The sequence below is a fragment of the Tachysurus vachellii genome, chromosome 18 (genome assembly GCF_030014155.1).
Source record: "Tachysurus vachellii isolate PV-2020 chromosome 18, HZAU_Pvac_v1, whole genome shotgun sequence".
Taxonomy (NCBI): domain Eukaryota; kingdom Metazoa; phylum Chordata; class Actinopteri; order Siluriformes; family Bagridae; genus Tachysurus; species Tachysurus vachellii.
The window spans coordinates 16122753-16146735 of record NC_083477.1 but is presented as its reverse complement, the minus strand read 5'-3'; the positions used below and the strand labels follow the sequence as shown (position 1 = coordinate 16146735).

The 23983-nt window shown below is 38.9% G+C and overlaps 2 protein-coding genes across 3 annotated transcripts in view; one reads left to right on the top strand and one right to left on the bottom strand.

Moving 5' to 3' along the window:
* The first annotated feature begins 349 nt into the window (after positions 1-349).
* Positions 350-21839, top strand: crlf3 (cytokine receptor-like factor 3). Its single transcript, XM_060892950.1, has 9 exons — positions 350-498; positions 5444-5561; positions 10866-11073; positions 12508-12595; positions 12726-12903; positions 13006-13228; positions 13695-13836; positions 14846-14958; positions 16938-21839. Exons 2-9 carry the CDS (start codon positions 5445-5447, stop codon positions 17201-17203), a joined length of 1335 nt encoding a protein of 444 aa, XP_060748933.1. The 5' UTR covers positions 350-498; position 5444; the 3' UTR covers positions 17204-21839.
* The window catches only part of suz12a (SUZ12 polycomb repressive complex 2 subunit a), a 14201-nt gene continuing 9929 nt past the window's right edge, over positions 19712-23983 (bottom strand). For both annotated transcript variants that reach the window (XM_060892949.1, XM_060892948.1), the window contains exon 16: positions 19712-23696. In XM_060892949.1, coding sequence (XP_060748932.1) covers positions 23468-23696 — 229 coding nt within the window. In that variant the 3' untranslated portion in view covers positions 19712-23467. The remainder of the gene's footprint in view (positions 23697-23983) is intronic.

Genomic DNA, 23983 nt, shown 5'->3' with positions numbered 1-23983 from the left:
TCTATCTATCTATCTATCTATCTATCACATTTTTATCTGCTACAGTTAGCTACATTACCAAAGCTATATATAGATAACTCTTATCTTTGTAGCATAACAGCATAGGATTAGACTACAACTAGTGTTTTATTGCCGTAATATAATTTCAAAAAAATTAGTCACTTAACACGTTAATGAATGTATTAGTAGGAAATGAAGATATTTAACAGAAATCAGTTCTTTAATCAGTTTTTTTGTTTGTTTTTGTGTTTCTTAACCTCTGCGCACGCGCACTACAGATCTGGTCGCGTCCTATATCGAGGCGGGTCGAAAGAACAAATCCGAGTTATTTAATTGGTTAGAACTTACAAGGGGAGGGTTTTAATGTAAGCGATTCCGGCTCGCTATTGGCTGCTCATCTTAGCGTTAAAGAGAAAATCTCTTTTGCTCGGAGTTGCTGCTTCAGCTGTAGTTGAACGTCAATGGAGGAATCCGAGGGCTAAAGTTAAGAGTCAGAGAGTAAGTTCACTTTCTCATTTCATTTACGGGTCTCTGGCTGATTAATAAAGTTACGTTTTGTCGGAGGAAAGTTTCCTGATGTAAAGGATGGATCATAACTGCATGATGATGATGATTCTGTTTTTTCTTCTTTTTTTCTTTTCTTTTTTTTTTTTGGGGAAGTTCATTTTTAGTCTGTTTAAAGCGAGTATCAGCATGTTGAGGGTTTGGCAAAACATCTCAGCTCAGATCAATGAGAGCAGGCTGCTAGAATTAAAGGCTGCTTTTATTTACTTACTTTTATTTTACTATTTAAGAGTAAACACTCGATTAAGACAAGACATAACTTTTTATAATAATAATAATAATAATAGTAATAATAAATATAATAATAATAATAATAATAATAAAACTACTACTACTAATAATAATAATAATAAATATAATTTTAGGCAGTAGGTTGTTGATATTCTTATGGATTTATTTTGTATTTGAACTTTTCCAAAAATTTCTTTATGCAAATGAGGCTTCATCCAATTTAATATATGCACTTTTATACACTTAATATTTGAAGCCTCATTTGCATAACATCCTTTATATATTTATTTTTTTAAATCCTTTTTTTTAAATCATGCTCTGGCTGATAATATGTCTGGTGAATTAAAAATGAGATTATTTTTATTTACATTCTCCAGAGAAAGACTTACAGAGCACTTTTTTTTATTTGTAAACAAGAAAATATCATGCTTGTTATCATTTTGAATACAGTAAAATTTCAGTAAAAATCGATAGGAAATGTTTAAGAATGATGATGTGTATAAAATCTGTAAACAAGTGTTTGAGTGACATGGGTGTGATTGTGATTGTGAAGTGGGCGGGGCTTAAAACTCAAAATGTGGCTAAAGGTTCAGATAATGTTGTGGACATGAGCAGGTAAAAAAGTGAAGTAAACAAATGTCCATAGCTGTAGTTTAATATATATGTTGCAGATGCAATCAATCAATCAATACATATGTAATAACTGAAAAATAATGAACATAACCAACATTGTACTTTTTACTTGTAGCACCTTGCCTTTATAAAATGTCTAAAATATATAATACAAATGTGTAGGTAGTTAAAAATGGGGAAAATACAAATCTCTATATATGGTAATAGTATAGAAATGGTCATTTTTATAACGTGACCATGATAATGGTTAATTACGGAGTAGTTGTTGTTGTTGTTCTTCTTCTTCTTCTTCTGTGCTGTAGACGAAATGAAAACCTGCTTGGTGTTTGGTTATGTTATTCGATGCTTTCATCTTCATGATGATTTGGGTCACTGGTCCATGTATCTCATGCTTAATCGAGTGTAGAATATTTGTTGTCTTAATCAGGGCCCTGACTAACAGGCCCCAGGGGTTTTCTTAGATTAATAGCCATTCAACATTTTTTTTAGCCCAAACATGTAAAAGTATGTCACTAAAAAGTCATTGTGTGTGTGTATGAGCAGCGCATTTGGATGTTTAATGGCCATGACCTGAAGAATTCATGAAACATGACAACCTGTGGATACAAAACCACTGGTGACAAATCCACCTTTTTTCTGCCTGAAAAACATTCCACTGCATTGAAAATCACAGTTGCTTATTGCTCCTAATGGACGGAGGCACGCACACGCACATTTATTTTTCACGAATTTTCACAACTCATTTGGTCAAAAAACACCACAATTGTAAAGAGTAAAAAAACATGAGTAAAGACTCCTGTCCTGCTCACAGTAATTTCCTAGAGGTTTCTACGAATTAACAAATTATCTTACAACAATCAGCATGTGAACATCACCTTTAAAACCCCCAAAATAGCCTTATATGGTGGGGCACAAAGTGGCAGGTTAAGAAATTAGTCATGGTAGATTTCTGCTAAGATGTAAAATCAAGTTCACAACTAAGATTGAGGTTTTCTGTGTTCTCTGTCTAACACGCCATTGACACTGAGCGATTGGTCAGAAGGTAAACTAATTCACAGGAACCTGTAAGATGACCATGCCACAAATGTATTGTCAATTAACAAACAGCCTATAATTGCTGACGTAATAAAGTGCCTTGTAAGGAGACTTCCGTGTCAGTGCTTTGTATCTTGTCAGTTGGTTTAGATTTCCTGACATGAGAAAGTCAACAGGACAGAAGACTGTGGTTTTCCGGTTCCTCAGTAACATGACAAGCTGCTTTATTTTAACTTTACTTATTAGGTTCAAAAAGGAGAGAAAGAACCAAAAACAGAGTTGCTAGTGACGGAGTAAATGTTTATAGCTGTTATAATTTAGTACACTACACAGTGCAGGGATCTCGTGATTTTAGAACGTTGTTTCTGTCATTTCAGCGAAGCCAAAAAGTTTTAGAATCTAGTCTGTATTCGAGAACTATGCTAAATGAAGGTGTGATGTGTGTGTGTGTAAATGTAAATGTAAATGCATTAACATAAAGTGCAGCTTGGGTCACTTCCTTTAGTCATAACTGCAGCTTATTGCATCATTATCCTCTCTTAGTTATGACATGACTAAACACACACCGACACACAGGCACACACTTTTGATAGATGTGTCAGAATTTGATGCATAAATTTCAGTCTCTAATTAAATAGACAACAGCAACAATGAAATTAAAGACTACTAAGAGTGGGTGATATAACCACAATTTTATAGCATGATCCTTTCTGAATTTCGAAGATGTCTCAAAGGTATATTACCAACATATCAGAGTATACACACTAATATGGAAATGCAGTCTTCGGTTTCGCCTCAGATTTTATAAGGAAAGGCTTACAAAGAAATAACGACTGTCCTTGATTTAACAATATAGCGTATTAACACTAAGGTAAAACAATAAAAAAAAAAAGGTAATAATAAAAAGAAGTTTATAAAATAAACTGTGATTCCCATATAGCAATTTGGAAAATAAGACATTTTAAAATTTTAATTTTAATTTTTAATAGAACAAACTCCGTTAAAAGCAAACATTTACAACAAAGCCTTTTTTTCATAAACAATCAGATATAAAGAGATTAGAGAACCGGTTAGTCAAAGTTGGTGAAAAATTCAATAGAATTCCACTCCTGTGTTTTTATAAGCAAGATAAACAGTGGTAGGACTATTGGGAAAGCTTGAGTTACTGAATGTGTAGGATTTATACCAAGAATTATACCAAAATATGTAATTATTGAAAAAACAAAAAAACATGCTAATAATAAAAGATGGGGGGAAAAAACACAGAAAATTAAAGAAAGTAAAGAAAATACACATGATAACATCAATAACAATGAAGAAATGAATGAATAGATGAATGGAATTGTTTGTATGTCACTGCTGAGTCTGTCACAACAGTTCTTTGTTCGGCTGATATGAGAGGATGAAAACTCTCGCATTCTAAGTTATTTGATGAAATAATGAGCACGTGTATAGCCTGGCCTATCTAGCAAATTGGAAAATGAATGTCAGGAAGACAATATGTAGGGAATAAACTATGACAGTGTGAGTGTGCTGTTATAGGAAAATAATTGGGGTAGTGAGATGCTGAAGTGTTGAATCATAAAAACAAGATTGTTCTTGTTATAACTTATGTTGTAGCAGGTGTATATAAATAGTTGTTCCCTCCCCAGACACTTTTTTCTTTTTTTTTTTTTTTTTGTTGTTTTGGAAATTTAATGAGACCAAAAAGAAGCTTTGTGTGTTGCAGAGATACCACAAAGATCTCCTTCCTGTATTCTTTCTTGTAATGGAACATTTATATGAATAACTTTATCTTAGACTGCCTCTGTAAGTGCTAACATTGTGGACTATAACTCAAAAGTTCTTTACAACCAAACAGCTCAGAACGTACTGGTTTTGTTCTGTTCAGCTCAGAACGTACTGGTTCTGTACAGTTAATTGGCAAGACTTTGTACCTTGCTTAATGTCTATGTGACAGGAAGTAAATGTACCAAACAAAGAATTCTTAAAAAAACCCAGGAAGCTTGTATTCTGGTGGCATGGTAGTAAAATGTCCTGAATAGATGTGACCGAAGCGTCCCTCCTGATGGGCAGCTCCCAAAACCACACAACCTGAGATCTTCGATCAGTGAGTGGTCGAGAATGTCCTTTGCTGGGACCCAAGATCTCTCTCCTGTCTACACAGCCCACTAAGTATAATAAGGTGTTGCTACATTGCTTACATTCAAGGGAGTGTGTCCTTATAAGTAGGTACTCCATCAATCTTCAATAAATAATGGTGGCTCAACTCCAGGTACCTGGATTTAGGCAGAAAAGCCTGTAGGATGCATGAGAGCTCGACCTCAGGTGTTGGGTGGATAACAGTTCTACCAGTTGTAGGTGAGGATATGGATGAAAACATCAGTTCGCAGGCCTCCTCTATAGAAGAGTGGGTAATTGAGTTCTGGTTATCAGAGGTAGTGGTAGAAATCTTCGGATCTTTTGATTTAGATGATCGACCTGGCTTTTGTCTTGAGGATATAAGTGAGACTAAAACTGATAAACCAAGAAAGAAATGGTTTGCCAAAGCTTAGACTCCCCAGTCTGAAACAATGTCTTCTGGGAGACAGTAGAATTTATTTTCCACAAACCTCTTGGCTTGTAGGATGCCTTATAATCTATTCAGACAGTAAGTGAATGTATAAAAGAATAGTGCTTAAAACTCACAAGGGAGAGCACCCTCTGGTGGTGTGGTGGTGTTTGTTTTCCTAGCACAGGTTTGTGCAATTCACTTTATCTAGTCTGAAATACTTTCATATAAACAGCTGCTTTCTTTTCTTTTCCACTGTCCAGGTTAGTTGTCATTCACACTGGAGCAACAAGTGAACGCATTACTCGACTAGGCCGTGCAGCTCCTAGTGTGTATTTGTGTTCTTTTGTGTACATTGTAATAGATGCGTATCTCTGTGTATGAGCAGTACCATTTGACCCTCTGTGTGCTTTTGTCTCTTGTGGGTAGGATGTCTGTGGAGGCCGAGTCATTGCTGCAGGAGGTGAAGGAGTGCATAGAAGCAGCTCAGAACTACAGGACTGAACTGCAGCAGAGAATACAGGGACTGAGCCAGGCACGCAAACAGGTAATTCAAACAAACACAGTACCTAAGGAATGAAATTTAGACATTTAGAATGAAACAAAAAAAAAGAAGATAAAATAAAATAGGTGAGAAGAAGTTAAGAAAAAGAGGTAAGCAATGTCTTGCTGTCAGTTTCTTTTTAACAAGCTGAATTGGAGCTACATTGCTAATGGTAGTACTATAATAAGCAGGCAACAGCAATAAAACTGTAAGCCATGTGTCTGTCTGGTGTTTTCGATACTGGGTGGTAAATTTTGCTCTCAGATACAAAAGTACAACCCTCCAATAGTGTGAAACCCTCCGTTTGCTGTTATTTTTACACTGTGCGTTATGACGCACCCAGATAAGCAGGATGCTTAGTAAAAAAAAAGTCTGCAGGAACTTATGCAGTTAGTGTCGTTTAAATGAGGGCTCAGTGTTCAGAGTGTTCAGTTTAATGCACACCATGTGTGCTTAAAGAGGCATGAGCCAGAGCGGTCAGCTGTGTATGTGAGGCTAAATAGTGAGTTAAAGTTTGGCAGGCTGGGTACAGAAGATTCTCTCTCTCTCTCTCTCTCTCTCTCTCTCTCTCTCTCTCTCTCTCTGTGTGTGTGTAACAGCTTCCTCTCAGAAACGCTGTGCTTACTGAGTGTAAACAACACTCTTATTTCCTGTAGAGACAACAGACACACTCCCATATACACATGTATACACATACTGTGTATACATACACATTCGCCTTCTCCTTCGATCCTTCTCTCCTGCTATCTCCCAGCTTTCTGTAATTTTTCTTTATTTTTTTGACCTTTTCTTTCAGATTAATGTGCAGGATTTCTGGTCTGACCTATTCTATGTAATACAGGGCTATGACTCAAAATACTGTTTAATAATAATAATAATAATTTACATTTACATTTACAGCATTTGGCAGATGCCCTTATCCAGAGCACTGGTTCACTATGTTACAGACTTTTCAGTAACATAAACTTCTGTTGTAAGGTCAGCCATCGTTTGAAGACAGTCAGTGACTCAGCTGTTTCTAGGTGAAGTTCATTTCTCCCCCTCCGTGCCAGAGCAGAAAGGAGTCTTGTTGTATCCCCACCTCTTATAATGAGATGTGGTGGGACCAGTTGCTGGTATATCTGTGGGAGTGAGATGCAGCAGCGAGCAGGGAGCACAGCAGTGGGTTTGTGTGGGCATCCATATCTACACATGGACAGCTTAGAAATACATGAGATTCCTGTGGATGGTAACACTTTCAAACCATGAAGATCTCAATTACTGACCAGTTGACTTCAACTTAAAAAAAAATCGACTTTATGCTTAAACTTGTATGAATTTCCTGGTTATGCAATTGCACCGTACACTAGACAGTTTTTGACCATTCACTAGACAGTTATAGAAGGGAAATGTTTATAATCATAATGTCACTATTTCACAATTTCAGCCAAATGAGGTTGGATTCCCTTTTGAATCTGGTTAATCTCAAGATTTCTTCCTTATATCATCTCAGGGAGATTTTCCTTACCTGCGTCGCTTTGGCTTGCTCTTTAGAAATGAATAAAAAAAGAGTTTTTTATCGATATAGATTTCTATAAAGTTGAATTGTGACAGGGGGGGCACGGTGGCTTAGTGGTGACATCATGCTGTTTGACATAAGTCTACTGTACGTTGTCAAGCAGATGAAGAGACGAAATGAAATAACTGCAATCTGCCAATTGAAACAGACAGTACTGTGTGAAAGTATCGAAAGTATATCCTCTTACCATACAAGTGATAAAACAGCGCTATCTTTAATAGAGTCTATTTCCGCATGACCTCAACGACCCAAAGGTATCGTGAGTATGTAGTGGTGACGTGAGTAAGCAGAGAAACACATGAGCATGTGAGCACAGTTCACTTCTGTGAGCTCGGAGCACAGAGAAATGCAATCTTCCTGGTCTGCATTGCAATTCACGCTACCCTGGTCTTATTTTTAATGACTGCGGCCTTGGATACTGCTCTCTGCACATGATACAGATGAGTAGTAGAGAGAACTCTAAGATTAAATACCATTAATAACCCTGTCATTAACAATAAGCCTCTGGGATGTGCTAGAATAGTGTTTAAGGTGTTGGACTACTGATCAGAAGGTTGCGAGTTTGAACCCCAGGTCCAATAAGCCGCCACTGCTGGGCCTTGAGCAAGGCACTTAACTGAGATTTTATGGATAAGGGCGTCTGCCAAATGTCAGAAATGTAATGCAAGTGTGTAAAACCCCAGTGATGATAGTAATATTAGGAATATTAACAATAGCAGTAGCAGTAATAATAAAAATAATGACACTATATGCAACATTAATAAAAGAATTTAGTAGCAACCCTACTGATTATAAAAATAATGGCTACAGCAGCAACATCAGGGTTGATGGCGGTTTAGTGCGGGATGTGTGCAGGGCCACAACATTATCACCAACCATGAAAAATATTGACCCCGCTACTGAGGATGTGTGTAATCAGTTTGAACTCCAGCCATGTTATCTGTGTTATTTTAGGCTTTGTGCTTCCGTTTCCTGCTCAGCACAGACAGACAGCGCTGTCCCTCTGTGCACAGATACACGTATACACATTCAGACAGACAGAGAGACAGAGAGACAGACAGACAGAGAGACAGACAGAGAGACAGACGCAGCTTGTAGGACAATGCATCACATTTGCAACGCAGCTTCTGTGTGCGTGGGCGCGCATGCGTGAGTTCGCGTGTGTGTGTGTTTAAGAGCTGGAACCTCCTCATTCCAGACAGATGACACAGATTATAACGTGTATACATAGTTTGTCTTACCTTTTAAGTGCATGTTTGACCTACACCTAGCCAGCTTCCTTCCTGTATTCTAAATGTCACTAGAAAACATGTGATTCATAAACACTACAAATCTGTACCAGAAGAAAAGCTTTTAGAGATTATTTTCTCCAGATAACTAGACATGATGCCTTTATTCTGACCTACAGGTTTCTAAATGTTTTTGCATTTTAGGTCTGTTTGCTACATCGAAATACGTTGTTTGTTTTACCTCAGCGCTTGTTTTTGATTTCTCAATATGACTGAGCCTGTGAAGTTCTGCTAGCATTCAGTGCTTGGTGTCAATACAGTATGAAGTCCTTTCTTGTTCATTTTTCATATTTCTCTACAGTTATTGTATTGTATTTCCATAGTGTCACTACATATTTTTACTTCAGCCAGATGGTGAGTATCTAGCGTGTTCAGATTCACAGGAGGCTTTCCATCTGAAAGTGATCACTGCTGAGACTTGTAGAGCGTTCTTCTCAGCTGAAGGCTGTCTCATTCACAATGCAGCTACTTTACACACTCCTTGTTTTAAACGCTGCCATTAACAGCGTTTAAAACAAGGAGTGTGTAAAGTAGCAAAAAAACAAGAAAAAACTGTGTGTGGCCTGTATGAATTGCTTATGTCATGGTATTTTGTTCGTGAACGAATCAGCTTTTAAGTGAACGAATCAAATGGCGAACATTTCCTTGCGTCGACTGAATAAAGTGTTGTTTTGTTTGTGAACGAATTGAACAAATCTTTAAATGAATGAATCGTTCTCGTACAGTTCCATATACTGACTCAGTCGAAGTCTCATCTGTGTAAACCTGTGACTGCTTCGGCAGCTTTTTCCTGACTGTATCAGAGTGCAAGATGTGAAGAAGCATGCCACTGGATGGACCTAATGAACGAAAACGCTTCAGGTTCAGTATGAACTGAAGGAACTAGTTTGTGAAGGAACTAGTTTGTGAGATCGAACTGAGACTTGTCTGTCGTGAATGAACTGAACGAACGAGACACGTCATTCATTCAGTTCGGAGGTGAGTCTTACCGGTTCATCAAGAGGAGAAGAAGGTGGAGCCATGCTATAAAGAGAATGTGGCACTTTGGAGAACTTTTATTATTTGTTGGACGTATTGAATGAATACGCTTCTTTCTTAGAGTCTGAACCCGAGTGGTAAACCTACTGATTCTGAGTGAACTAGTAATTGCTGTACGTAACTGAAATAAAAACAGGATCTAATGACTCAATAATGTCGTTCGTCAGTTCGCCAGCCTTTCAATAAGAAAAAACTGACGAACCAGACAGAGACTTTCAAAAGTTTTAAAGTGTGTGTTTCTGTTACTGTAATAACAGACAGATCAGATTTGAATCAATAATAATATTAATATAAATATTGATGAATAGTCAAATGATCGCCTTGGAAAGTTTTAAAGCAGGTTGCTGTTACGTCGTCTGCTCTCAGGATCATCTCTCGGTTCCTCATACCCGGTAAGAAAGGACACTCAAAGGACATTTTGACCTCGTGGGACACATGTTGTGTAATACTCAATAGGAATAACGAAAGCATTGCAGCTAACCTCTCAGATAACATGATGAGCTACTGGTTTCACTCTGACTCGCTGTAAAGTTTGGCTGAAACATAAACAGAGAGGATATAAACAGATTCAATTAGGATGAAAATATATAAATAAGTCTAAGCATTTTTTTAATATAATTATGTATATAAATATGGATAGTGAACTGAAGAGAGAGAGAGGATTGGTTTTCTATTAGTAGTGGGCAATGGTCGTAGTTTCATGATACAAGAGGAAGTGTGTGTGTTTGTGTGTGTGTGTGTGTGCGTGCGCGTGTTTCTCTGTCTGTTTTAAAAGCATGAGAGGCAGGAAGTGCGGTGGATTTGTCTTGGTGAATCGGAGATTGAAACGTAAAGAAAGGCCGTCGTCTTGCATCGTTTCCTCTTTTTCACAGCCACACACCATCTTGGAGGGATTCAGTTCTCTATGCCCAAAAATATACACTCTCTACAATGTCATACATTTTAACTGCTGTATATTTATAGTCTGCAGCCTGCAGTCACTTGTGTAGGTGACTGAGACACATAGTTATGTAAGATAATCATTATAATAAAGCACACAGATCCATCAATCCATCCATCCATCCATCCAACAGTCACAGGGAACCGGAATCCTATTCCAGGGGTCTCATGGCACGACACCCTGTCCAGGGCTCAATCACACACATTCACACACTATATTACGGACTATTTTAGAGATGTCAGTAAGACTACAACGCATGTCTTGTGACTGGGGTGGAAACTAGAAGAACAGAGGTTGGTTAAAAGTCTTTGTGGTACATGTGGCTTTCTAAGTTAACCATCATACCAGAGCAAACATTTATATTACAGTACACAGCTATTTATTAGTTATACTAAGGTAGATTTAAACAAACATTTGACCAACACTAGCCTAATGCCGGATCATGGTTTCCTATCTAACCCTGCCTCGTATCTGTGTTAAAGGTGCGGGGAAGCTCCACTCACACTCGTGAGGTTTTGAAACGTCATTTTCAGGATCTCCAGGTGACGCTGAGCCGTTTGCTAAACGAGCGACTGAACGCACTCCTACAGGAAGTGGACACCATCGAGCAGGACAGCATCAGTCCACTAGATGACTGCCAGAAGCTCATCGAACATGGCGTCAAAATGGCGGACGAGCTCTTGCGTGAAGGTGAGACTGGAAGTCTGTGAGGGGAAAAAAAAAGAGAAGTTTAACTTTCTGTAAATACGCAATGACTTGATGCAGCGACTATCAACGGAGAGACTCTAAACACCAAATACCTATGCAGCAGTCGGTTGACGGCTGCATATTTATTTTATTTAATATAAAACACAGCTGTATTGTGATGCACTCTGAGCCTGGAACACTCCCAAGTTCATTATCTTCCCATAACAGCACATCCACCACATAAAGTGGTTTATTTCTCATAGACCACAGCAATTTGCAAACGCTGTCTATTTATAAACTACATATTCTACTTTATAATTACATTTAACGTTGAGGAACATCCTTTAAATAGGTTAGTTCCTGTAATCGGTATTACATTATTGCAGCTTTCCACAGTCTGTCTTTGTCTCATAAGCCTCTTGTTTTTAACCTTACAAAAATGCTAAATACATGCTTCCTGACAGACAAACTATATTAACCATATTATTTATACACAAGAATCAGCAGTGATGGCATAAACGAGCAGGCGTACAGCGTGTAGATACATGATTATACCGTAGCTTAGCATTAATGGAGGTAGTATTACAGTATGAAGTCATATAAAGGAGACAATTTCATAAAGTCTAATCTGTAGGATTTAAAGGTGGGGTCTCCGTTGTTTGAGAAATGCTTCAGAAAACTCAGTCGGGACGACAAACAAAAAAAAATCAAAACAAACGTGTAGCCAATGAGCAGAAAGTGGCGTGTCTTGTCAATATGGGCGAAGAGAGTGTTCATGTGTGACATTAGCAGAAAGCGGTTTTAACATTGACATGGAGGATAAAAACAAAGAAAGAAAGCGAAGAAAGGCTTACGATAAGGCAAGAAGTAGGACGTGTTAATATAGGATCAGCTTTCCAGCGCTGGAGAGAACTGAAGGAGCAGGAAGGCCGCATATTCACAGATTGGAGTTTCCCGAGTCAATAACTCCTGAGCTAAACGCTGTTACTACACAAATAACACCTCTTTTCTATCGTAGTAATGTAGAGACGCAGCTACAACCGCGTTTTGTGTAGTAACAGCGTTTAGCTCAGGAGTTATTGACTCTGGAAACTCCAATCTGTGAATATGCGGCCAACTTTACTTAAGGTGAGGTGAGTAACATTGGTTTTGCTTTGTTACACAGAACTAATATATGCCGTCCTTTGCGTGATTATGCTTGTGTGTCATTTTTGCTTGTTTGTTTATCTGCAATCGTATTGTTCTTCCCTTCAGCTATGATAAAGACACATTTCTTTCCATTGTTTGCCTGGGTTGCATATGTATTTGTGGGCGGAGCTATCAATACAGGGGTGGGACCCATTTGGGTTAGGGACATGTTTGTTTTGGTGATTTCAAATGTCAACATTGGCTTTCAAACAACGGAGACTAAACCTTTAACGTGTCCTGTTTGTGCAGGTGAAGCTGCGATACGCTGTGGGATCAGTGACCGAGAGGACAAACTGTGCAGCTTCGCAAAAAAAGCCCTACACATCCAACTAGACAGGTGGGAAACAAACACATACTCCACAGAGCCATTGCTTGATTTCAGTTACATCATTTGTACAGAAACGATTAACTTGCATATGCACTTAATTAGACGACAGTACTAGCTAATTAGCTTAATTTGTGTGTAGCCTCCCCGAGGTGCCGGCGCTGGTGGACGTGCCGTGTGTGTCGGCGCAGTTAGACGACTCGTTGCTGTGTGTGATGCAGGAACGAATGGTGCGTCATGGGAGTGTGTCGTCACACCCGCCTGTACAGATAGAGGAGCTGGTTGAGAGAGCAGGTGGAGTGCTGGTGCGCTGGAGCAAGGTAACACACACACACACACACACACATCACCTATACTTTGAGTGTGTATTTAGTGTTAGTAACTCAAGTGTAAACAGTATGTGAAAATGTGTCTGTGTGTAGGTGGACGAGGACTTCTTCCCTCAGGAGTACAGACTGCAGTACAGACGCAGTAGCTCCACCCACTATGAAGACGCCTACATCGGGAGCGAGTGTGAGTTTCTGCTGCTGCATCTGGACCCTCACACGGATTACCTGTTCCAAGTGTGTGCGCGTGGTGAGGGACGCACCGAATGGAGCCCATGGAGCGTCCCACAGACCGGATACACAACACTCACAGCACACGGTACATATACACACACACACACACACACACAGTTGATTTAAATAGAAACTTATTAGAATAAAGGAAAAACTTCTTTATTTAATTAGGGTTGTATAGACTTTTTATATACTGTACATTTAGTATAGAACTGGGGGTCAAAAACGTATTTGCTGCCAAAGTCCACTTCCAGAGTGAAAGACTTCCCCATAAGATGAACGCATTTAACTATAAGATAAACAGAGCCGACACTCTGTATAGCATCGTATGGAATCTTCCACTCATCCAGATGGGGATTTGAAACTGTTTGTTACAGAAACTCTAATTAGCGGATTAATTATAAAACCTAATTATAAATTTTGGGGAGGAAGCAAGCAGAGTAAATAAATCATGGACAATGTAATGACATGAGAAAGAAAACAAAATGTTTAATTAATACAGTACGTGCAGTAGAAAATAATCGTGACATGAAACCTGTGTGTGTGTGTAGAGTGGAGTTCCGCCGTGGACGGCTACATTCTGAGCAGCAGGAAGAACATGGCCCTGCGCAGTGACTCGTCTTCTTCAGGCTGCACTTCAGTGCTTTACTCCAACTCGCCGTCTTACTTCTGTGGACAAACTCTCACCTTCAAGTACGACCCGTGCCACTGCTGAGTCTCTTTATTCCATCGGGTTCTTAAAATCTGACCCACTACACAAGCACAAGTGGCTGAAATTAACCGAATGAAAGAAATTCATATTAGATGAATGAGAAATCAAGCTTAGCAATAGGGTTGGGTATCAAAAGAAATTTTCCGGTTCCAGTTCTGCCTTACGATTCCCGGTTCTGATTCCGATTCCATAATAAAAGAAATGTGAAAAATAATGCACAATACTTAAACAATTCCATTTGTGTTTATTATTCACTCTTTAAATATTTTAAACAGAGCATTTCAATTCATATCAGTTTAAATTTAAATAAATCCAACATCACATTTAACATCCAGAATTACAACTTAGAAAAACAGTTAGCAATTGTTCTGAAGAAAAATTAACGTCTGCTTTCTCTGGGAGAAGACGAGACCTTTCCTGGCTTATTGTATCTCCAGCTGTGGAGAAAACCCTCTCAGAGGGGGGAGATTTGCTTCATTGTTGTAGCTTTTTAGACATGTTTAACACAAAGCGTACCTCAGCACAGCAGCGCGAGTGACTGATTTCTGTGGTAAGCTGCGTTAATTTGGTTGCTATTCATGAGGTAAGACATGGCTATTTAAAGTGACCGCTCCCAGCGATTTGCCCGTCATTGCATCGGAACCGCGATTGGAACCGAAACTTAAAAATTCCACGCGGTTCTGGTTCCTGTTAAAAAACAGAACCGGTTCTCAATAAGAACCGGTTCTCGGTTCCCAACCCTACTTAGCAATATAGGAGAGTCTAAATTTTGCACTCCAAGGTTTTATATTTTATATCTTTAAATATATATTTAATGTAACTAATTGCCCTCCTATGTTTCTTATTACACCAGTGCTGCTAAACCGGTTCATCGTTGTTGTGGATTGATATTGGTGAAGATTGGGGTTTGATAACGGATAAAGTGATTGTTATTGTACACTCAGACCGCTAGACTTGAATGTATCTAATTGTGTATGTGTGTGTTTGTAGGATTACAGCAGCTGGACAGATAGATAAGCGTGACAGTGTGGGGGTGTGTGTGGATAAACGCAGTGATTCAGAATCTCTGCAGAGGGACCAGGCTGTCTGTATCTCCACTAACGGTAAGTCTGGTCTTCACTACCAGTGATGGAGAATAACATAAAGTTACTCTACAAGCCCAGACCAAAGCTGCTATCTGTTACTATTGTTGTATAGATTTAGGTGGGACATTGTTGTGATTTTCACCTTAAACTTCATTTTGTTTGCACTTTTACTAGACTGATGGTGTAGTATTCTGCCCCTCTATTTCCTGTCTTTTTGAAGCTTAAACTGACATGTTTACAATGGCACTATGAGTCTAACTCATGTCTAACTTGTTTTTAGCAACAGAGACACGTTTACAGTCGTCATGGTTCTTTATGGCTGTTGGTTTGTTATAGAGCGTCGATGCCTCTGTGCAGAAAAGCTCACACATGACAGATTAAGTATGAGTTTGGTGGTAAAAATAAATAAATAAATAATCACACTCCCTGTCCACTTTAATAGGAACACCTGTATACCCGCACATTTATGCAGTTATCCAGTCAGCCAACCAGGTGGCAGCAGACGTCTCGTTGGTGCCATATGGGCTGGTTGGAGTACTGTAGAAACTGCTGATCATCTGGAATTTTTACACACATCAGTCTGTAGAGTTTGCACAGAATGGTGCAAAAAATACACTGAACGAGAGACAGGTCTGTGGGTGGAAACAAATGAACAGACGAGTTTAAGCAGCCAGGAAGTCTGTAGTAAATCAGATGATCACCATTTTCAAGAGACTTAGGTCCTCTGGCACCAGGTGACGCATTTGGCAGCAAGGGGTTACCATCACGTTCTGTCGGTCGTGACCACTTCAGCCTCATCCCATGAGATATCACAGGTTGATAAAGGTTTGTCTCCAGGTGGTTTGTCTCCAGGTGATTCGGGGGCATCCTTGCTTCTGCTTCCCACTAAGTGGCGTCCATAAGGTCTTGGCGTGCCGTTGGTGAGATGTCGTACGTCGTTTGGTGACAGTATCATAAGTGTCATAACAACATCATACTTTGTGATTCCACCACTGTCAGCCAAGAACACGAATCATGGGCACAGAACCAAGTACTGAGACTGTCATGGTTCACTAGCATTCATTCATTCTCTACCGCTTATCCGAACTTCCTCGGGTCACAGGGAGCCTGTGCCTATCGCAGGGCACACACACACTCTCATTCACTCACACACTACGGACAATTTTCCAGAGATGCCAATCAACCTACCATGCATGTCTTTGGACCGGGGGAGGAAACCGGAGTACCCGGAGGAAACCCCCGAGGCACGGGGAGAACATGCAAACTCCACACACACAAGGCGGAGGCGGGAATCGAACCCCCAACCCTGGAGGTGTGAGGCGAACGTGCTAACCGCTAAGCCACCATGCCTTCACTAACATTATGTAGTTTTTTTTCTGAGGTTGGTTCTTCCAAAGCAGTACTCCACCTTGCTCTCTAAGAGATACAGGTGATAATGGTTAGTAACATCAGACATTCAAACACTTAATGATGGAATGTCTAGAAACGGTCTGGCAGAAGGCCACTGTGCAGAAAAAAACAAGTACTCTGGCACTTTTCTCAGCCATCAGAGAGTCCATCAGAGTGTTGTAACCAAGTGGTATAAGGTGCTGCATTCAGGTCGCATAGAGAATTGGGTTCCATTCCCAATTCCTACAACTTCAAGGCTTTGGGTTACTGATCAGAAGGTTGGAGTTCAAATTGCTGGGCCCTTGAGCAAGGCACTTAATCCTTTCTGCTCCATGTTTATAGTTCTCATGGCTTTCCCTGCACTCTGACCCCAACGTCCCAACAAGATAGAAGATATTATATGTGAAGAAAATCATTTCACTGTGCTGTAATGTATATCTAATAAATAAAAGTTGCTTCTTCTCGTTAACCCTGGTACATATTTGAGTTTATGTACACGACTCAACTCATGCTCTCAACTGAAAATCTGTTCATATTCATTAAATATTACAAAGATAAATACTACATTCCATTCAAACACTATGTGTATTAATACGTTTATTTCGCAGGTGCTGTGTTCGTTAACGGGAAAGAAATGACCAATCAGCTACCTGGCGTCACCATCGGCTCGGCCATCACCTTCGACATGGAAGTGGTCAGCATTTTTCCCGCCAACAACAATAACCCAAGTGATGCGAGCAGCTTCAAACTTCGGGTTACGATTGGTTCAGGGAACAGGGAGGTGGTTTTCGATTGGCTGCTTGACCAAGTTGTGGACTGCCTCTTCTTTGGCTGTTCCTTCACACACCCGGGCTGGAAAGTGCTAGTTTTCTAGATGCCGCACTTCCTTGTTTTGCTGATTTGCTTTTCTTAGATTTGTATTTTGATGTCAAAGCTGTTTACAGTGTTTACTCAAAGCACACAGAGTTTTTTTTGTTTTGGTTTTATTTACATTGCAGCCACCATGCTAAATGTTGAACTTCTACCTTTTGTTTTTCTGTTATTTCATTTTAACCCCAAGCACATGATTTAAAAAAAACACACACAACTCCAAAACATTTATTGTTTGGGCTACTGGGTCACCTATGGGAGGAGAAGCTTGATTGAGTTGTAACATTGAATGATTTGTCAGTACAAAGAATAGTATAAAGGTTCTTCCCAAGTTAACTTGTAAGAACAAACACAAGAACAACGAGAGATGTGCTGCATACTCACCTTCAAATGCTAACCTCTTTCAGCTTTAAGATTTAATGAGCCAAAAGCTAATGCTACAAGTTACTACAAGATGTAAGTCCTAGCTAACCAGAATTTGCTGTGATGACCTTGCCATTGTTCATGCTGGTTACAAATACTGTATCAATCTCACACTGTTTATATGAAGGTGCCGTGGATTCACCCAGCCGACGTTTACTGGTTCTCTGCTCTCCTACTTGTTTCCCTTTCAACATAGTTTAGCTCAGATTACTAAAAAAACAACCCAATAAAAATCATAAGGACTTTATTCTGATTATCCTAATAAGATTTTAATAGTGTGCCTGAAAAGTAATTCCACAAAACATTTGCATTTGTCTCTCAAGAACAGGTGTGTTTGAGGTTTTTCTAGTTCAAACAATGTTGCAGACTCCGTTGCAGAGCATGCTGGTTTACCACACAAGCTCAATCGCGCATCTTTGAGGTTGCACCGTTTTTTCTTCTTTTTGTTGTTGTTGAGCTCCAAGTTAATAATGAATTCTTCTCCATGCTAATGCTAATCTGTGGAATCTGGACTGAAATGAAAGTGGTGCAAAAACAAATGTGAACTGTGTTTCTCTCACCTGATGTTTTTTTGTCCATAACCCATATCATACTAGGTCAAAGTTTAGTACAAGATGCTAGCTGGTTAGCATAATAAACTTTTAATTTTAAGAACGTTTTGAGAAAAATTGTTCTTTTAAAATGGTGGCATAGTGGCTGTAGCTGAATTCCAAAACTGAAATGCTAAATTCCAAGATGTGCCATTGTACAATTGTCATTTACGGAATGAGGAGTCAGAAGAAAAAAAAAAAACAATTTCAGTGAGTCAGTATTGGGGGGAAAAAAAACTAATTCAGTTATTTAAAAACTTCTAAAAGGTACTTAGATATTATAATGCTGTTGAACATGTGACCAGACGCGTAGCATCACTTATCAGACTGTGACGGTTCAGTGAATTTGTATCCTCTTTGTACCTCATTTGTGTGTATGTGCCTTCTAAATACACCTGTTAGAGCGCAAGCAGAATATTTTGCCAGTAATTAATAAACAATTCAATTCAATATTATTTGTATAGTGCTTTAAAAAAAGAGACAACCATAAATCAGCTTTTAAGAAATTTGCATAGAAAAGCTCTATGGGGAGAAATAAACCTGGAGAGGAACCATTATGACAGCTTTAGAAGAGCTTAGACAATACTAAACCAAACGAAGTATGTTGAAAGGATGGTCGTTGTAGCTTTTTGTTAATTAATATGTCTGGACTAATTGTTTATGATTTTAGCAACAGTTCTTAAATGGTATAGCTGGACAGTATCCAGGTGAGATTATTCGCTGAAGCAAGGGCTTGGGAATAAATTGTTTACGGGAAATGGAAATCTTTAGGGTTTCCATGTGGGACCATCCACAGTGAGCAGGAAGCTCCATGCAGAAGTAGAGTATCAGGATGCATCAGCTGGGTGTATGGCACCAGGTTGCACTATGGGAAGAAGACAAACCAGTGGAAGTAGTGTGATGCTCTGGCATTCATGTAGATGTGACATTGATACAAAGCACTCACCTAAACATTACTGCAGTCCATCTACACCCATTCATGGCAACAGTATTCCCTAATGGTTGGGGCCAGTATAATGCTCCTGCCACACTGCTAACATAGTGGATAATGTAGATTTCTGTCCTTACAAACGAAAAGCAGTTGATGCCAGATACCACAGCATGCATCAGTCTTGTAGAGTCAATGCCTCGACATGTCAGAGATGTTCTGGTGGCACAAGGAGGATCTACACAATATTATGCAGCTGGTTTTAATGTTATGGCTGATTGGAGTACATTAATTAACAAAAGAAAAACTATACTTATTTCCTCAGACGTCATGAGTACATATGAATATACTAACTGGAAATGGAAGTAACCAGATAGTTAAATGATCATCTAGTAATCATTTAGTAGACATGGGAAGGGTTTCTCAGTAATTTAAAGAACCATACCCAAAGCTACCAAAATATAACAGCTCCAATTGTTCATTGTGTTGTGTGTTGTCCAAGTGCGTAGTCCCAGGCCATGAACTTTACTCTGTGACCACTTGTAGTAAAAATATCAACAAGCAACATGGATTATTGGCAATGAAAAAATCCTTTATTTATTTTTTTTTTTAAATAGAAAACAAAACAACTCTTTTTGAACAAAAGCACCAACAAGCTGGCTCTTTATACATCCCCCCCATGGCCAACTGTATTTTGTGCAAACGTCACTGGTCTGAAAAATGTTTTTAGCTGGTCAAGTTACAGTCCAGAATTGAATAAGAACTCCTGCACAGATCCATCAAAAAAAAAAAAAAGTAAAGCCAAAGCTTCAAAATGGATGCAAAGAATTTCAAAGAATTACAGTAGCTTCGCTCCCTTTGGTATGTGAAGTCGACTTCATCAACAAAAAAAAAACCCATCCTTCTCATGAGATATAATCCTTTTTTTTTTTTTTTGCATCTGTTCCCCAAGTGTACAGTAGAGCCATGTGCCGCTAATCAGCTCCACAACAAAATAGTGATATTTAGCGTGCACTAGACTGGAGAGCTTCTGTGCTTATGTTAATTATAGAAGTGAGACATTTTTTGAACACAGCATGAAAATTTTAAAAACTCTAATTAAAAAATAAATTTTTTTTAAATATTTTGTAATTAAAAACAAAATAAGTTCAAGAGATTAAGATACGAAAATGTAATCGCATGAGTTTTGCTGTCTGGCTTGTATGCATATTCTGAAAATGCTGCCTTTGTGGGCAGAGTTTACTTAAGATCCTACAAGATTCCAAATGTTTCAGGCTTTGTGAAATGATCACTAGTTTAACTGCACCAGGAGCATCAAGTCTGTGTATTTTTTAACCTAAACTAAAATACGGCTCAGCCTTCTCTGCTAAAAACTAGGCTTGATATTGATCCAAAATAAGGATTGTTTTAAGACAATTGGAAAGAATATTTAGATTGTACATGTATTGTCACAGAATATTGTGATTGTATCGTCGACCTGATTAACGGCACGTGCGCATCACTGCATTTTGGTTAAAGCAAAGTAAAACAGCACAAATACATTGGAAACAAACCAAAACAATCAGCAGGAAAGAAAAACAAAACACTGCTAATTAAAATAGAAATAGGGAAAAAAAAAGAAAATAAAAAGAAATAAAAGAAATAACCTGCACTTCTCACTACAGATGCACTGATCTGACATGGAACAAAGACATCAGACAGGATCTGATCTGATCTGATCCACTCTTCATTTTCCTGCATGTTATCAATATATGAATATGATGTTTACCTCAAGCTGTCATTGGCTAGGACTTTTCCAAGATTCAACAGATCTGTGCTTCTCATGACGCACACATATTACACATACTGGAATGTAACTATAAGAGAGCATAAATAACAGTTTAAGCAAGTCCTGTATTTACGCTTCACTATTGCCACTCAATTTAAATGTGCAGAAACGAGCATCAAACTTAAAAAAATAAAAATAATATGTATCAGTGCATTCCTAATTTGTTTCTACAAAAAATAAAACCCCACGTGACTAAAATATCCACACAAAGACTGCATCCTGCATAAAGTACTTATTAACTAAGTGTAAACAATTCTGCAAGGTGTCCCCCTACTCACAAGGCTGTGTGTGTGTTACCCTGTACTGTATGTATATATGTACAGGTGTGTGTGTGTGCCGTATCGAAATGTTTAGCTTTAGCCATTATTATTACTGGCCAGCCTTCATTTTTACCTCAGAACACCACCTTCAAGTAGACTTAAAATTTCAACAAAAAGCTGTACTTGTGCTAGCTGAGCAACTCTAGCTGCTAAACTTCACAAAAATCTTCTAGATGAACAATTCTAAATGGTGTTATTCACCAGGCATGTTTGTGATAGATGCCCAACATCTTTAAATGCTAGGCTAGCAGAAAGTGCAGCCAAGTAACTAGCTTTCATTAGCGCTTATCTCAGTTTAAAATCCTAAACCGTTAAGTTAGACACCTAGCAAGTGAACTTGTGTTTTATGTATTTTTTTTTTTTTGCAACAAGCACTAACTTATCTTATTATCTTATTTGGTATTCAAGCTAGGAACTGGCGAGAAGGGTAAAAGGATGAAAGGTGTAGTTACGTTTAACTAACTCCTATAACGCAAAGCTGACAGACCGCAAATATGACTCCCTACCTAGCTAGGTAGGTCAGTTAGAAAAAAGCTAGCCAATGACAGCACGCACCGGTAACCTTATTATCATGAGGAAAAGACACTCCAAACGGAAAGCAAGTGAGAGAGAGAGTTCATGCTGATATTTCATAGCACCATGGATTATATGATGATTAGGTGTATTGATTACCGGCACATGCCCAGTTATGTACCACTTGGTTTCAGTGCAACAGTTACAGACATTCACACTTCAGTTTCAGCACCTTGGAACCACAGTGTGGTGTGAGTGTGTGTTAATTAACAAGCTAAGTCAGTCATTTACAAGAAAACTGTGAATACATCATCCTCCTCTTTTGCACTGACTAACAGACATGTCTAGGTCAAGGGTAAGTGATTTAACAACTCCATGCGACATGATTAAAAATTAAAACAAATCAATCAGTCCTTCTGTGCCACTTCTTTGACTTGTACTACGCATGTGCAACACCTGCCTGATTTTAAACATGTACCTCACATGAAATGTTCAACATAATATTTTAGCCTGCTGCAGGTCAGGACGCTGGTTAAAATTCTATACTTCACAGTGTTGAAGAAAAAAAAACAAACCATTGTTTACTGTGGAAGCTTCATAAGATTTTGTTTAGGTCCTGATGCAGACCTCCCACTCGGACACCACTACAGGGAGACAACCACTTTTTTTGCGTTACCCTGAATTATTATGAGCTTCTCTCACATTTTTTCAGCAATCACAGAAAAAAAATTAACAACCAGTAGAAACATCCTTTCAAATAAAAAAAAGCTACAACGTTTGAGAAACGTAACTATTCGAACTTTGAGGAAATGATGCCCCTGTTCACATTGTATTTATTCATTTATTAATCAGTTAAACAAAACCCCTCACTCCCACACGCACACACATCTTCCAATTTTCCCAAAAATGTAATTTTGTATTGTGATGTGTTGACCGATCATCAAGGATGGGGCTTGAATTAAATTTGCCAATCACAAAGCTAGATCATGACTTCATCACTAACTTCCTGCTTACATCTTTGGCTCAACCTCCAGCTAGGCAGAAAGACTTTCCCACTAGCGAGCATGCTAGTGATTTTGTCTATTGCTAGCTACTGTGCAAAGTCGCTAGCTAGGTACTCAACATGCTACTAATGTTTGTGCAGTGTTGTGTTCAGGTAGTCAGTTTGCTTAGCAAATATGCTCCTTTTATATAGTTTACTACACAGCAGGATTTGATGCTGAGGACACTGAGCTAAAAAGAGGCAACATCATGATATGTAAGCGAATTTAACACAAGCCCATCTCTTGTTGAACCCCGGATGTACTACCAGGACAATTTTCTGTCACATCGCACAACATACACACAGTTTCAATAGCATCGAACAAAATAATTATACAAAAAAAGCAAACAAAAAAATAATAATAATAAAAGTCGCCAAATTGGCCAGGTCTTACCCCCACTTGTCACGCTGTTTAAAATATATTAAAAATATTTCCATCAAAAAATTGGCGCCAAAAAAAAAAAAAAGGTACAAAAATAGCACCCATGTTTATTTCAAAGCACGGCGTCGTTCATTATCTCCAATGAATCAGCTGATTTGTTAAAATGAATGATCTGGCATCCAGAGGTCTGGCAGGTTTTGTGGTCTGAGAAAGTTCATCTAAAGTTTTTGTCCTGCCATGTTTCAGGCGTGTTCCTTTGCCAGTACTGCGTTGTTGTTATTCCCCGCCGGTTTACACTGGCGCAGGCGAGCCATGGCCCTGTCGATGGTCTGTGTGCTCACCAGGCCAAAGTCGTGCATGCTGACCAAATGCAGCAGGAAGTTTCGGCACAGGCTCTTCTCCACGAGCACAGAACCGAAGTTCTCCACAAATAGCATGCAGGCCTGAGTCATCTGATTATCAGCTATAAATCTGATGAAGGAGAAAGGGTGCAAAGGAGAACATTTGATTCCTGATCTAATAACCAGGCATTCAGTGAAGCCGTGTCACCTTCAGTTAGCCAGTGCTTGACTTGATTTGGAACACAGCCAATCAGACATTTAGAAAAGCCTCATCGTGTTCATTAGTAAGTGACCTGATTTGAAACACAGTGACTTGATTGGGAACACAGCCAGTCAGGGATTGAGATTCGCCTCATAACGTTTCCCAACGTCTGTGATGTTTAAAACCCCTTTCAAAATTGGATTTTCAGAGCTTTT

Bases quoted from the DNA above. Each gene is read 5' to 3' on its own strand.
- crlf3 (XM_060892950.1), top strand. From the start codon at position 5,445: ATGTCTGTGGAGGCCGAGTCATTGCTGCAGGAGGTGAAGGAGTGCATA. The intron at 13,837-14,845 runs GTACGACCCGTG...GTGTGTTTGTAG, and splicing joins GGACAAACTCTCACCTTCAA to GATTACAGCAGCTGGACAGA. The intron at 14,959-16,937 runs GTAAGTCTGGTC...TTTATTTCGCAG, and splicing joins TGTCTGTATCTCCACTAACG to GTGCTGTGTTCGTTAACGGG.